At 40.6% G+C, this 16,134-nt stretch overlaps 1 protein-coding gene across 5 annotated transcripts in view; it reads right to left on the reverse strand.

Annotated features, from left to right (window-relative positions):
• LOC115151678 (microtubule-associated serine/threonine-protein kinase 3) overlaps positions 1 to 16,134 on the reverse strand; it is a 57,410-nt gene that overhangs the window by 28,772 nt on the left and 12,504 nt on the right. For 3 of the 5 annotated variants that reach the window (XM_029695816.1, XM_029695815.1, XM_029695814.1), the window contains exons 3-4: positions 3,085 to 3,173; positions 2,155 to 2,227 (exon numbers count right to left, since the gene is read on the reverse strand). In XM_029695816.1, coding sequence (XP_029551676.1) covers positions 2,155 to 2,227; positions 3,085 to 3,173 — 162 coding nt within the window. Of the gene's footprint in view, positions 1 to 2,154; positions 2,228 to 3,084; positions 3,174 to 5,658; positions 6,069 to 16,134 lie in introns of those variants that run through there. The other 2 variants (XM_029695818.1, XM_029695817.1) reach the window with 1 other exon arrangement.

The following is a 16,134-nucleotide window of genomic DNA, read 5'->3' on the forward strand; positions in this document are numbered from 1 at the left end:
TTCACTCCAACCACATCACATCGAGAGCAATACTGACAGAATTATTTGAATTCTTGCATTTCTTTGTTTTGTTGTCCTCTGGTGGCTAGCTAGCCAGCTAAAACTGTCCCTTTCCTAAATTAGCAATGGTTGGAGATAAGGATTTGGACTTGTAGTTTTACTTAAATTCTCCATACTGGCCAATGATTATAAAGGTGATTCTGAGCCAACCATAAATTCATACATTGTGCCCCTGGCCTGAGGGGATGGAAGTGCAATATGCACAGTAACTAGATGTAGAAGGCTAACGTTTACGCCACTGTAGTTAAGTACTTAAGTAAAAATACTTTAAAGTACTACTTAAGTAGTTTTCTTTCAGTATCTGTACTTTACTATTTATATTTTTGACAACTTTTACTTCACTACATTTCTAAAGAAAATAATGTAATTTTGAATCCATACTTTTTCCCCCTCACACCTAAAAGTACTTGTTACATTTTGAATGCTAAGCAGGACAGGAAAATGGTCTGATTCACACACTTATCAAAAGAACATCCCTGGTCATCCCTACTGCCTCTGATTTCGCAACAGGCTGAATGCATCTCACAGAAGTATACAAGCAAGTGAAAAAGTGCCCTTCTCTCTCTCTATGTGTAGAGATCTGACGGACTCACTAAACACAAATGCTTCGTTTGTAAATAATATGAGTGTTGGAGTGTGCTTTTGGCTATCCGTAAATAAATAAAAAAAACAAGAACATTGTGCTGTCTGGTTTGCTTAATTTAAGGAATTTGCAATGATTTTTCTTTTACTTTTGATACTTAAGTATATTTTATCAATTACATTTACATTTGATACTTAAGTATATTTATAACCAAATACTTATACACTTTTACTCAAGTTGTATTTTACTGGCTGACTTTCACTTGAGTAATTTTCTATTAAGGTATCTTTACTTTTACTCAAGTATAACAACTGACTACTTTTCCACCACTGGTGAACAAGCTAAAGTTGTCCATCAAAGGAAGTTAGGCTAGCGAGCAAGCATTTTAGCCAGGTAGCCTAGGACAACAAAAAATAAATGCCTGTACTGTATGACAGAGTCATACACCGTTTTGTCAACATGAAAGAGAGGAGGATGGCATTGGTGTTTCTCTACAAGTAGGGTGAGTATGTGGGAACTCCTTCAAGACTGTTGGAAAAGCATTCCTCATGAAGCTGGTTGAGAGAATGCCAAGAGTGTGCAAAGCTGTCATCAAGGGAAAGGATGGCTACATTGAAGAATCTAAAATATATTTTGATTTGTTTAACAATTTTTTGGTTACTACATGATTCCATGTGTTATGTCATAGTTTTGATGTCTTCACTATTATTCTACAATGTAGAAAATAGTAAAAATAAAGAAAAACCCTTGAATGAGTAGGTGTGTCCAAACTTTTGACTGGTACTGTATCTTGTAATATGGCTTTTTTGCCTGGATTGGCTTCCCCAGTGATTTTACCCACACACCGCTACTGCACACAGCTACATCAATGTGTCCTACTGTATGGACACACACTGGACCGGAAAGCCTCTTGCTGTGAGGTTAGCAGATGGGTTGAAAACAGTTAAAACGCTACTATCCAGAGTGACTTACAGTATAGTTAGTGCATTCATCTTAAGGTTGCTAGGAGGAAAAAAACATCACAATCATTGTAAGTAAAAGTTTCCTCAATAAAGCATCTATCAACAAAGTTAGTGCTAGAAAGAAAAGACAAGCGTGAGTGTTAGTGTTGTACAGTACACTTCCCTAACGTTAGGGGGAAGCTTGTTCCACCATTTGGGTGCCAGGACAGAGAAGAGCATCGAGTGTGACATCATTGCTAAACCCACATTAAAATGGCAAGAGGGACGCGAGCAAGCAAATGCTGAAGGGGAGGAATTAGAGCCGACTGTTTCTCGACCTCTCGTGCGTGCCACGACACTGGTCGCTCCATCAATAACAAAACACTTTTCTGTGTTTGATTAACGGAAATGGTTTTCAAGGAATGAGGACCAGGTGCAAGAGTGGAGAAAGACTGGGCTACTACTCTAGAGTAAGTATGATCTGAAGGTAGAGGAAAATGGCCCTTAGAATTCGTACAAACCCACACAAATAAACATCCAGAGCTTAAGTGTAGCAGGGTCCCAAAATACCTGCGAGCGAATGCGAAGTTGAGGGAGGCACAGGTGGATACATTCCGGGGGCTGTCTAGGGGACTGCTGGCAGCTGGAAAAAACAAGGGATGATTACCATCATTACATTAAACTAAGCTTGGATAACAAGAATAAGTCATTCAAGCTTTGTAGAAAAACCCTTTTTTCTAATATTTTGAATAACGATGAAGCAACCTCTATGGAGGGAAGCACGTCTCAGCTACTGCAAGTAGCTAGACTGAATAATATCTCAAATAGGTCTGGTGTAGGGTGCCAAACAAAGCAGCAGTGACCATCAAAGGGCATTAATCGAGAGGAGTCTATGCGCCGTTGTCAAGTAGAATTTAGTTTGTCTTTGACAGTGACTGGATTGTTTTGTACTCAAGACACAAAAGTTCATTAACATGAGAGCGGTTTGATACCAATTAAGCAACTGTAAACCAAATTAATGTTTAATTGTGCCACCTAATAAGATAAGCCTCAACATAATTGAACTTGAAAGAGAGTGTGTCTGCACATGTCTGGCATGTAGGCCCTAGTACAGAAATCTATTCATAGGGTGCACCTGCTTGAAAACTACGAGTGATATACACTCCCATTGATTCAAATGCTGAGGGGAAACACAAAAACCAACCACTTTACTGAATTTTCTCCTACCCAATAAGATTCATTTCTCTTCCTTCCTTTCTACAATCAGCACAGCATAAATCTACAAAAACTGAGACCCAAACAGGTAGTGTGACAAATCCAAAATATTTATATTTGCAGTGAAGGGGTTGGTTTTTCTGCTATGTCGTAGTAGTACAGCCAACTCTGAAACATTCAAACGTGTCAATGGGAGGTCATAGGTCTACCCAGTGTAGTGCAGGCCACAAAAATAATATGTTGGAGACAAACTTCTGTTCCTGTGATGGTTTATATGGTTCTTACCGGTGTGGACGGAGAGTGGGGAGAGAGGGCGTGACAGAGTGGGAGACGGTGTCCCCACTCCAAGACTCTTCCTGTTGCTGCTCCGGCAACTGTGAAACACAAACAGGAACAGAGATGTCAGTCACCAACTACAACAAAACACTTAAGTCAACCATCTTGCAGTACTTAAAAAACACAAGTTAGTTCCACTTTGTAAATAACAATGGGAATAGTTCAAGACACTTTGAGAAAATAAACTTTGGCATATGATTAGATGCCCTCTGTTATACAACCTTCAGGCTAACACTGCCAAACCAGGCTGCAACAACTGAGGATTTATAGCCCAAATCCAGACGTCATGAACTACTAGCAGGCTAGACAACCTACACAGAAGGGAAGAGCAGCACTGAGAGAAAAATATTTTATGGAAAAAAGGGAGGACAGTAGCGTCCACGAACATTCTGTCCAGTCTTCAGTACCTGCAGAGAGCCTTACAGACTACTATTACAGATTGCAATAGGACTAGAGGCACACACCTATTGCTTCGACTGAAACAAACCAGAGGCCAAAGAGCATTTACCCTCAACCAATATCACAACACCTAAATAATTGATGTGACCTACTCAAGGCCTTCATCCATCCATCTACTGTAATCAGTCTACCATTCTCACAGTCACTGCCATGCTACACCCTGCCATTACTGCCATTACCCTGCCATCTACTGTAATCAGTCTACCATTCTCACAGTCACTGCCATGCTACACCCTGCCATTACTGCCATTACCCTGCCATCTACTGTAATCAGTCTACCATTCTCACAGTCACTGCCATGCTACACCCTGCCATTACTGCCATTACCCTGCCATCTACTGTAATCAGTCTACCATTCTCACAGTCACTGCCATGCTACACCCTGCCATTACTGCCATTACCCTGCCATCTACTGTAATCAGTCTACCATTCTCACAGTCTCTGCCATGCTACACCCTGCCATTAAGAAGTATACCAAAGCAGCTCTGCTATGCCCCGTCAAAAAGTATTGGCATCGTGTTGTTGTTGAGCTGCTGTGCCCGGAAACCTATGATGACTAGAGACTGACACTTGTGGGGATTAATTACAGGGCTGGAACACAAAAGGACAGAGTAATAACACGTTTGTCAAACATGACGAACAAGTGACACCATAAAAAGGTATTTAAGCACTACAAATATACCAGTCTATGAATAGAGTGGAAAAAAAGAGAATCAAAAACGGGTTTGTTTCTATTGTGAAAATGCACTGCTTTTAAAGCATGTTACTAGCTATGAAAGGCAGCAACAATACTTGCCATAAGTAACAGGACAGGCCTTTGTAAAAAACAAAAGGGTGATTGAGTATTTAATAGGGACTGTTGCCTGGGTCCTACGATGATCTTCAAAACTTCAATATAACCAAAACCAACACAATTGCAAATGGCTTTTGTTAACTATGAAGCAACAAAATATGAGGGGGGAAACATGCATTTCACTTTGAGTATTGGCCTTGTGTATCAACAGGAGAGACAGACAGTTTATTATAAAGACTAGGAGGAGGAGTCAAGTGAATCATCTCCTCGATTTGAGCAGAAGGGGCCCAATAAGGGTCAATATAAAGGACATAATATGTTGACATAGTGACCAATAAGGGTTAATATAAAGGACATAATATGGTGACATAGTGACCAATAAGGGTTAATATAAAGGACATAATATGTTGACATAGTGACCAATAAGGGTTAATATAAAGGACATAATAAGGTGACATAGTGACCAATAAGGGATAATATAAAGGACATAATAAGGTGACATAGTGACCAATAAGGGTTAATATAAAGGACATAATATGTTGACATAGTGACCAATAAGGGTTAATATAAAGGACATAATATGGTGACATAGTGACCAATAAGGGATAATATAAAGGACATAATATGGTGACATAGTGACCAATAAGGAGTAGATACTAGATCTAGGATGGTTTGCACAGCATTGAACAACACAAAATGCCACGTGAAACAAGAATATGCTTATTCTGCATAGTATCATTGTTTTGAATCTCACAGACTGTAGGCGTAGTTAGATTATTATAAAAAATAAAAAAATACCAATTTTGTTCCCTTCTCGTTATAACAAACAGTATAAAAGACTTAAACACCTTTCCATAACTGTACTGTAGAAAACGATAAATATTCACTATGCACTGATCACGTTTACCTAGCTGCACCCTCTGAAACAAAAACAAGTGGGTTAAGACAGCGTATGACAACAATACCGACAGCAAATGAATGAGCCAATGACGCGTCAACATCAGCTATTTTATCAGTTACAATGTAACGAGAAAAGTTGTACTACATTGTTTCTGAACGTGTGCAATGGACACAATGCAAACAAAGTTGCGGTCAATGTGTCCACCTGTGATGGACATCTGCACCATAGACGTGTTCTTACAGAGACTCGTCTGAGAACGCCAGGTCAATACAAGAAAAAAGCAACAACAAAAAAATAACAATACAAACACATTAAAAATGTCAATAATTTGTTTCCGTTGAGTTTGGCTAAATAGCTAATATCACCCTACCTTTTTGATCGTTTTAGCATCGATCCTGATACAAAATGCAACTTGTTTTGGATTGGCACTGCGGTCCAGCAACTTGGATCCGACATAGTGGATGTTGTTTAGAACGAAAATAACGCTAATTCCGATCCAAAAGAACAGAGAATTCTAAATCGGTAGATACAGGACCCGAGAATGGAAGCAACAAAACCCGGGGTAGACCCTCCATCGCTGTGGAAGTCTTTTGTGTTGGAATAGTTAGCCAGTTAGATAGACTTACAACCTCATTCAACTAACTGCTTCATGATTGATGAAGCCAGCTTTCGGTTCCACGGTCGCTTTATTATGTCTCATATCCAAGCACCGACATCTGCTACTAACTCTCTCTTCTGCCAGTACTACATCGTTGACTGATGTGGCCTACCATTCACACACAGTAGACTACTACGACGCTGAAAACGAATTGTTGCGACGACGAGGTAGATAATCGATGTAGTTGGGATATACCATAGTCGTTCATGCGAAGGGGGGAAGGGGATAACCTCTTGAAAGCCCCCATTGGCCCTTATGCTACCAAAAGTGGTTCATGCCAATTTCTTCTCTGGTTTATTGGCAATCGCACAATGTAATGTGCATCCCGCCACCTTTATTTTATTTCACCTTTATTTAAACAGGTAGTCCAGTTGAGAACAAGTTCTCATTTACAAACTGCGACCTGACCAAGATAAAGCAAAGCAGTGCGACAGAAACAACAACACAGAGTTACACATGGAATAAACAAGTGTACAGTCAATAACACGATAGAAAAAAAATAAAGTATATATACAGTGTATGCAAATGTCATGAGGAGGTAAGGCCATAGTAAATAGGCCATAGTAGCAAAGTAATTACAATTTAGCAGATTTACACTGGAGTGATAGATGAGCAGATGATGGTGTGTAAGTAGTGATACTGGTGTGCAAAAGAGCAGCAAAGTAAATAAAAACAATATGGGAATGAGGTAGGTAGATTGGGTGGGCTATTTACAGATGGACTATGTACAGCTACAGCGATCGGTTAGCTGCTCAGATTTTTGCAATTCGTTCCAGTCACTGGCAGCAGAGAACTGGAAGGAAAGGCAGCCAAAGGAGGTGTTGGCTTTGGGGATGACCAGTGAGATATACCTGCTGGAGCGCGTGCTACGGGTGGGTGTTGTTATCGTGACCAGTGAGCTGAGATAAGGCGGAGCTTTACCTAGCATAGACTTATAGATGACCTGGAGCCAGTGGGTCTGGCAACAAATATGTAGCGAGGGCCAGCCGACTAGAGCATACAGGTCGCAGTGGTGGGTGGTATAAGGCGCTTTGGTAACAAAACGGATGGCACTGTGATAGACTACAACCTACTATGCGGGATGTAAACAGCATTCCCCCAAAAAATGAACAAAATACCCAAAAAATTATTCAATAAACTATATCAAACAACTTTTCTGTAAAAAAAACTAAACATATCTGATTCCTACACAGGCTCAAGGGGAACCTGGGAGAGCGGGTCTTCCGACGCCAGTACCGTTTGCAAGTCTTCAGACGTGAAATCCTTAAGTCACAAAAATGTTTTGCCGCAGCCACAATATTGTCCGGTTCCTTAGACTTCTTTGAGACTTGTGCTGTACAGTTTATAACTATGGCAATGAACGCAACAAAATCCACCTTTTTAAGACACAGGGTATATTTTGCCTGGCAACAAACATTTACTACAAGCTGTGGTGTATCCACTACCATATCGTCACTAACATCACTTGTTTTCTCAATTATTTTAAATCGCCTCTGCATAGGAGATTAGATTGACCACTCAAACTTTTGCCACCTCAATCTCCTTCACCCTTACAGGGCACTCCAGGAACTCAGGATCATGATCCCATCACAATTGCAACACCGTCATCCTTCTGCACACTGTTCTTTAGTATACTCTGTCTGCACACACTTGAAACATGGCCAAATCCTTTACAATTCTTACACTGCAGTGGTTTGGGGACGAAAGCCCTTACGGCATATTTTACATAACCAAGCTTCACATGCATAGGTATTTGCTCTTCATCAAAAAACAACAGGACCGACAGGCTTTCTTATTTTTCTCCATTCAGCCAGTGGGTCAGACATCGGGCACCACCCACTCCAGGAATTCTCCTTAGGTATTCAACCTGAACATCCATCAACACCCCTGAGATGACTCCTTTAACGGGTGCTCTACTCCAAAGTTCAAAAAACATAATTTCTGTTGTCTGGATTCTTTTGAGGCCCACTGCAATCTTCTTCTGCTTTTCAAAAATACAATGAATCAAAATAAAACCACTGCTGGTCACTCTGACAGACTCCACTTTTCCAAGCGCAAACGTCACCATTTGACACCTCAAACAGGCTTCCCACATATGCATCCTTACTCAAACACATCCCAACAAGAAGCAATTCATTATCATTCACACACGTACCCTCCACTCCAATTTTACACAATTTCCTTTTTGTTCCAATTTTCGTTACTACAAATTTGCTCAACACACTGCTTGATTTGAACTCACCATCCACTTCCGCCATCTTCCTGGTCCCCTCTTCATGCCCATTTTCTCACGACCTCCTTATAAATAAAGTAAAGGCCCCCTTACAATGTGGAGGACCAAAGTAATCAAAATGAAATATACTGCTCAAAAAAATAAAGGGAACACTAAAATAACACATCCTAGATCTGAATGAATGAAATAATCTTATTAAATACTTTTTTCTTTACATAGTTGAATGTGCTGACAACAAAATCACACAAAAATAATCGATGGAAATCCAATTTATCAACCCATGGAGGTCTGGATTTGGAGTCACACTCAAAATTAAAGTGGAAAACCACACTACAGGCTGATCCAACTTTGATGTAATGTCCTTAAAACAAGTCAAAATGAGACTCAGTAGTGTGTGTGGCCTCCACGTGCCTGTATGACCTCCCTACAACGCCTGGGCATGCTCCTGATGAGGTGGCGGATGGTCTCCTGAGGGATCTCCTCCCAGACCTGGACTAAAGCATCCGCCAACTCCTGGACAGTCTGTGGTGCAACGTGGCGTTGGTGGATGGAGCGAGACATGATGTCCCAGATGTGCTCAATTGGATTCAGGTCTGGGGAACGGGCGGGCCAGTCCATAGCATCAATGCCTTCCTCTTGCAGGAACTGCTGACACACTCCAGCCACATGAGGTCTAGCATTGTCTTGCATTAGGAGGAACCCAGGGCCAACCGCACCAGCATATGGTCTCACAAGGGGTCTGAGGATCTCATCTCGGTACCTAATGGCAGTCAGGCTACCTCTGGCGAGCACATGGAGGGCTGTGCGGCCCCCCCAAAGAAATGCCACCCCACACCATGACTGACCCACCGCCAAACCGGTCATGCTGGAGGATGTTGCAGGCAGCAGAACGTTCTCTACGGCATCTCCAGACTCTGTCACGTCTGTCACGTGCTCAGTGTGAACCTGCTTTCATCTGTGAAGAGCACAGGGCACCAGTGGCGAATTTGCCAATCTTGGTGTTCTCTGGCAAATGCCAAATGTCCTGCACGGTGTTGGGCTGTAAGCACAACCCCCACCTGTGGACGTCGGGCCCTCATACCACCCTCATGGAGTCTGTTTCTGACCGTTTGAGCAGACACATGCATATTTGTGGCCTGCTGGAAGTCATTTTGCAGGGCTCTGGCAGTGCTCCTCTTGCTCCTCCTTGCACAAAGGCGGAGGTAGCGGTCCTGCTGCTGGGTTGTTGCCCTCCTACGGCCTCCTCCACGTCTCCTGATGTACTGGCCTGTCTCCTGGTAGCGCCTCCATGCTCTGGACACTACGCTGACAGACACAGCAAACCTTCTTGCCACAGCTCGCATTGATGTGCCATCCTGGATGAGCTGCACTACCTGAGCCACTTGTGTGGGTTGTAGACTCCGTCTCATGCTACCACTAGAGTGAAAGCACCGCCAGCATTCAAAAGTGACCAAAACATCAGCCAGGAAGCATAGGAACTGAGAAATGGTCTGTGGTCCCCACCTGCAGAACCACTCCTTTATTGGGGGTGTCCTGCTAATTGCCTATAATTTCCACCTGTTGTCTATTCCATTTGCACAACAGCATGTGAAATTTATTGTCAATCAGTGTTGCTTCCTAAGTGGACAGTTTGATTTCACAGAAGTGTGATTGACTTGGAGTTACATTGTGTTGTTTAAGTGTTCCCTTTATTTTTTTGAGCAGTGTATATAAATAAATGAATATATAAAATTCATAAACAGCCTAATTAAATACCACATACTCAAGATGAAATAAAATCATTAAATAAATAAATGCAAATAAATACAAATGTATTGCATCAAATGGATGAATAATTCAATAACACCTGAAATAAAAACATCTATGAGGTAGGCATAGGCCTATAAGGTTAGGCTAAAACCAATTGGAGACTGTTCCTCTGACATAGGCTTCTTTAATTCATTACATGTAAAACCAATTGCTGCTTCCATTCTTGTGTTGAGCATTAAAACATAAGGATCTCATATTTAAAAAAATTCAAGACGAATATCCGTTTTGCAAGAAACTGGGAGATCATCAACATTGGATAAACCTTTTTAGTGTAATGCGTCTTCATTATAAATGTCATGTTAATATAAATTGTCAGTACTTTTTACATTACATTTCAGTCATTTAGCAGTTGCTCAAATCCAAAGTGAATTACAGTTAGTGCATTCATCTTAAACTAGGTGGGACAAAACACATCTGTCCTCAATAAAGTATCTATGAGCAAAGGCAGTGCAAGTAGGGGGGAGGGTGGGAGTAAAGAGTGACTGTTAGTTTACGAAAAACAAAACTAACAGAGTGCTATTGACTGACACAACTAACATCTGGGTGTGGCTCTGGTGTCAAGTGTTTTACGTCACTAGGATTTGTTTCACACGCCTCCTAGAGATCAGACTCTTTTAAAACAATGCCATGTGTTTTGAGGTAAGCCTAATGCCCTGTATGTCGACCATACATTGTGACTACGTTCTATGAGAGTTTTTGTTGTTCTGCAGATTTGTGTCTTTGTGAATTCTTATTATAAAAAGAAATGCCTGAGCCACGTCTCTTTGTTTTTTCCCAATCATACAAATCATGCCATCATTGTATTTTATGTACCCTCACAGTTTGTGTACTGTAAGAGATACAATGAAAAAACTGAAATATTCACAAATTAATGATTTAGGTATGATAATACATCTAAGAGGCAGATTAATTAACCATGGGAGATACTTAATTCATTATCTTATTGTTGAAGCCTAGTGAAGTGTATCTTGTGATGAGGTAAGTGCTGAAGTCTCTGTGCTAATACAAAAGGCCAGCCTCTCAAATCAAGTGATAAATGATCACACTTTTACATCTGAGAGGGACTCAACTGTGTGGCATGATACATACCTGTTTGTTAAAAGGTCTGTTGAACAAATGTAACATTTGCTAAACACTCCAAGGGGCAAATTATCTAAAGTGATGCAGTTAAATTAATAAATGCAGTTTAATTCAGAAGTAGACTGCAAAATAACAAACATACAATATGAACACCTGCTCTACATTATGAACACCTGCTCTACATTATGAACACCTGCTCTACATTATGAACACCTGCTCTTTCCATGACATAGACTGACCTGGTGAATCCATGTGAAAGCTATGATCCTTTATTGATGTCACATGTTAAATCCAGTTAAAATCAGTGTAGATGAAGGGGAGAAGACAAGGCTTAACAATCCTTCTTTAACCTGAGACAATTGCAACATGGATTGTGTATGTGTGCCATTCAGAGGGCAAATGGGAAGACAAAATATTTAAGTGCCTTTGAACGAGGTATGGTAGAAGATACCAGGCACACCAGTTTGTGTCAAGAACTGCAACACTGCTGTATTTTTCACACTCAACAGTTTCCCGTGTGTATCAAGAATGGCCCACCACCCAAAAGACATCCAGCCAACTTGACACAACTGTGGGACGCATTGTAGTCAACATGGGCCAGCATCCCTGTGGAACACTTTCAACACCTTCTTGAGTCTATACACTGATGAATTGAGGATGTCTTGAGGGCGGGGGGGGGGTGCAACTCAATATTAGGAAGGTGTTCTTAATGTTTTTTACACTCAGTGTATATTGCATGCAAGTGTAAGAGGATGCTTTTCTCCTTTCTTGACCCTAGCTCTATAGAAGAGCTTCAGGCTACTGTTTAGAGGTTGAAATGTTATCCTTGTTCCGGGTGCCAAGATATTGGTGGACGTCTAGCCGATATGGTTATTTTCCTGAAGATGACAAGCGACTTTATAGTGCTAGGGAGCCTGGGATCTATTCTGCACAGGAGCAACTATGCAATCCGAGATTATGAAGCAGGACCAGAGATTCGATTTTTTAGAAGATTACAGGTAAGGGAGAGTGGTGTATATTGAGCCAAAGAGTTGTGAAATGAATGTGAAATGTCAGAATAATAGTAGAGAGAATGATTAATTTCAGCTTTAATTTCTTTCAACACATTCCCAGTGGGTCAGAAGTTTACATACACTCAGTTAGTATTTGGTAGCATTGACTTTAAATTGTTTAACTTGGGTCAAATGTTTGGGGTAGCCTTCCACAAGCTTCCCACAATAAGTTCGGTGATTTTTTGCCCATTCCTCCTGACAGAGCTGGTGTAACTGAGTCAGGTTTCTAGGCCTCCTTCCTCGCACACGCTTTTTCAGTTCTGCCCACAAACTATCTATAGGTTGAGGTCACGTCTTTGTGATAGCCACTCCAATACCTTGACTTGGATGTCCTTAAGCCATTTTCCACAACTTTGGAAGTATGCTTGGGGTCATTGTCCATTTGGAAGACCCAGTTGCGACCAAGCTTTAACTTCCTGACTGATGTCTTGAGATGTTGCTTCAATATATCCACATCATTTTCCTTTCTCTCAACTCACGCAGCTGAACAATTTGTTTGTTTGTTAAACTTTGTCTGTAAACACGCTGGATGATTCAGAATCCATTGAAGAGCTTGAACGATTCATTGACGAGAGATACTTACGAACTCTTAGAAACATGTCGCTAGCTTCGGAGGACTCAAGCATTGTTAAGGACAACCAACCCAATCAACAAAACAAACCAAAATCAGGTTGGACAATTGGTATCAACGATGGAACCAAACCATCCCCTAGTAAGAGGGCGCGTGTGGCGAGTGGGGAGAGGTTTACAGATATGGATGTTGACTTGTTGAAATCCATCAATGAAAGGCTTGCCAAACTTGATATCTTGGATATATTACGAGAGGACATCAATGCATTATGTGCTAGTCTAGAATTCAGCCAACGTCAGATTGATGATCTAAGGAAAGAGAACATGGAGATGAAAGGTACTGTAGACTCTATTCATAGCAAGGTGGAGGTGGTACAAAGGGATGAAAGGTACTGTAGACTCTATTCATAGCAAGGTGGAGGTGGTACAAAGGGATGAAAGGTACTGTAGACTCTATTCATAGCAAGGTGGAGGTGGTGCAAAGGGATGAAAGGTACTGTAGACTCTATTCATAGCAAGGTGGAGGTGGTACAAAGGGATGAAAGGTACTGTAGACTCTATTCATAGCAAGGTGGAGGTGGTGCAAAGGGAGAACAAACAACTTAAAGAAACCTTGATTGATGTACAGTGTCGATCAATGCGGGACAATCTCATATTTTCAGGGATACCGGAGAATGACAACAGCAGAGGCTGTGAGGACACAGTCCGAGATTTTATGTCAACTCAACTAAAACTGCCCACTGATGTTGTGCGTGATGTAACTTTCTCCAGAGTCCATAGAATAGGTAAGACCTCTGGAAATAGGCCACGGGCTATTATTGCATGTTTTGACAAAATTAAGCAAAAGGAAATGACGAAGAACATGGGCAGAGAACTCAGAAACACTGATTTTGGAATGAATGATCACTTCCCCACCGAGATCAATGAAAGGAGAAAAAAACTATATCCCATCATGAAGGAAAAACGTTGCCTGAATCAACGAGTCTCCATGGTGATGGATAAACTTTATATCAACGGGCAATTGTATCGGGACTCTAGAGTTACTCCCTGGCTATTTTAATTTAATGTTCAAATTTGAGTTTGTATGTTGTAGTGTATCATGACAACTTAAACTATAACGAATACATTCTCTATTGATCTTCACTTGACAAGGAAAGGGTTGCATATAGCTCAGGTTAATGTATGTAGCCTTCCTAACAAAATACATGAGGTTTTTAACTTGGTCAAGATAAATAACATTCATATTTTGGCCTTGACCGAAACGCATTTAGATGCATCTGTAAATGATGGGCAAATTAACATTCATGGATATAGTCTACTTAGAAGGGACAGGAATAGGAATGGTGGGGGTGTAGCACTGTATATTCAGAATCAGATACCTTTTAAGAGGAGGGATGACCTTAATGTATGTCAAGTAGAGGCACTATGGGCTCAAGTACATCTGCCTCACCAGGCAGCCATATTGGTGGGATGTGTGTACAGACCTCCTAGCTCTAAGGTGTCCTATTTGGATGACTTATGCACTGGGTTTGACAAGGCCACAGATAGCAACAGAGATGTATTTATCTTGGGTGATTTTAATATAAATTGGAAGGATCACAATAATTTGAATAGAACAAAATTGATGAGATATGCTATGAACTGTGGTTTGAAACAAATGGTTAATGATACTACTAGATCATCAATTAAGTTGGGTCATCGTTCAGACACATGCATTGATCTGATTTTCTGTAATATACCATCGCAATGCTTAAAAGCCAGATCAATGCCAGTGGGCTGGACAGACCATAATATTGTGACCGTAACCATGAACACCAAGGTTCCAAAGAAACCCCCAAGGATTGTGGTCAAGAGAAATTTTAAAACATTTAATTATGAGCTATTTCTAAATGATTTGGCTGCTGTACCCTGGGAGCTGATTTATCTAGAGGATGATTTAAATCACGCTACAGAATGTTTTATTGATTTGCTCACTGAGGTTATGGACCATCATGCCCCTATAAGAAAGAGTACAGTTGGTGCACGTCCATCTCCATGGATTGATGATGAACTGGGTGAGGCTTTTTCTCAAAGAAATATGTTAAAAGTCTTAGCAGCCAAGTCAAAACTAGAAATTGATGAACAGAATTATAGAACATTTCGTAATTATGTAGTTAAATTGAATCGAAGGAAAAAAAAGTTATTTTTCAACAATGCTTTTATTGATTGTAAAAATGATTCTAAAAAGGTATGGAATACAGTTAAGGGTTTACTTGGTACATCTATCTCATCATGCCCATCTAGTGTGGAGGTTGACGGGAGAATAATAACAAAACCAGTTGATATTGCCAATCATTTTGCAGATTTTTTCACAAAGAAAATTAATTTACTGAGCAACAATGTAAACATACATTCTTCCAAACAAGCTATTGTCCAATGGATTGATGATCATATTATGAGCAACAAGATCTGCTCTTTTAGTCTGCAAACGGTGTCAGTGGAGGAGGTGTTAAACCTTTTGAAGTCATTACCTGATGGGAAATCTACAGGTTATGATCTTATGGACAATTTTTTGCTTCGCTGTGCTGCTCCCCAGATTGCAGTTCCACTGAGATACATATTTAATTGGTCACTGGAAAAGGGGATGTTTGCAAATGTATGGAAGCATGCTAAACTTTGTCCTATTCCAAAAGACTGCAAAGAACCCGCTACTCCTGCCAATAGTCGACCAATTAGTCTACTCCCTACACTCAGTAAGATATTGGAGGGTATTGTGAGTAGACAAATATGGGAGTACATGGAAAATAATGATCTGATTACAGCCAATCAGCATGCTTATCGCAAAAATCATTCCACTACCACTGCATTGGTTGACATGACTGACCAGTGGCTCAATGCTATGGATAATGGCAAGTTTGTGGGGGTACTATTTTTAGATTTCAGTGCAGCATTTGATTTAGTGGATCATGAGATAATTTTGACAAAATTAATGCATTATGGCTTTAAGGAGGTAGCATTGAATTGGGTACAGTCATATCTAACTGACAGGAAACAGTCCACCTATATCAATGGTTCATTTTCTTCCCCTCATGCTTTAAACTGTGGAATACCGCAGGGCAGCTGCCTTGGGCCACTTCTTTATTTAATATATACCAACGACCTTTCCTATGCCCTAGCTGAAACTCAAGCTACTGTATTTGCAGATGATACTACAATTTATGCAGCAGGACAATCGGTTCAACAGGTACAGCAAGCTTTACAAGGAGATTTGGAGAATATTAGGGAGTGGGTTTGCCAGAATAAACTTGTTTTAAACACCAAGAAAACCAAAGTTATGTTGGTCTGTTCCACTAGGAAAAGGCCAAAACAGCATGGGATACAATTAAGTATGGGAGGAGTACAAATTGAAGAAGTGGCAGAAACCAAACTATTAGGAGTGCAGCTAGACAACTGCTTATCATGGTC

The sequence above is a fragment of the Salmo trutta genome, chromosome 17 (genome assembly GCF_901001165.1).
Source record: "Salmo trutta chromosome 17, fSalTru1.1, whole genome shotgun sequence".
In the NCBI taxonomy this organism is placed as follows: Eukaryota; Metazoa; Chordata; class Actinopteri; order Salmoniformes; family Salmonidae; genus Salmo; species Salmo trutta.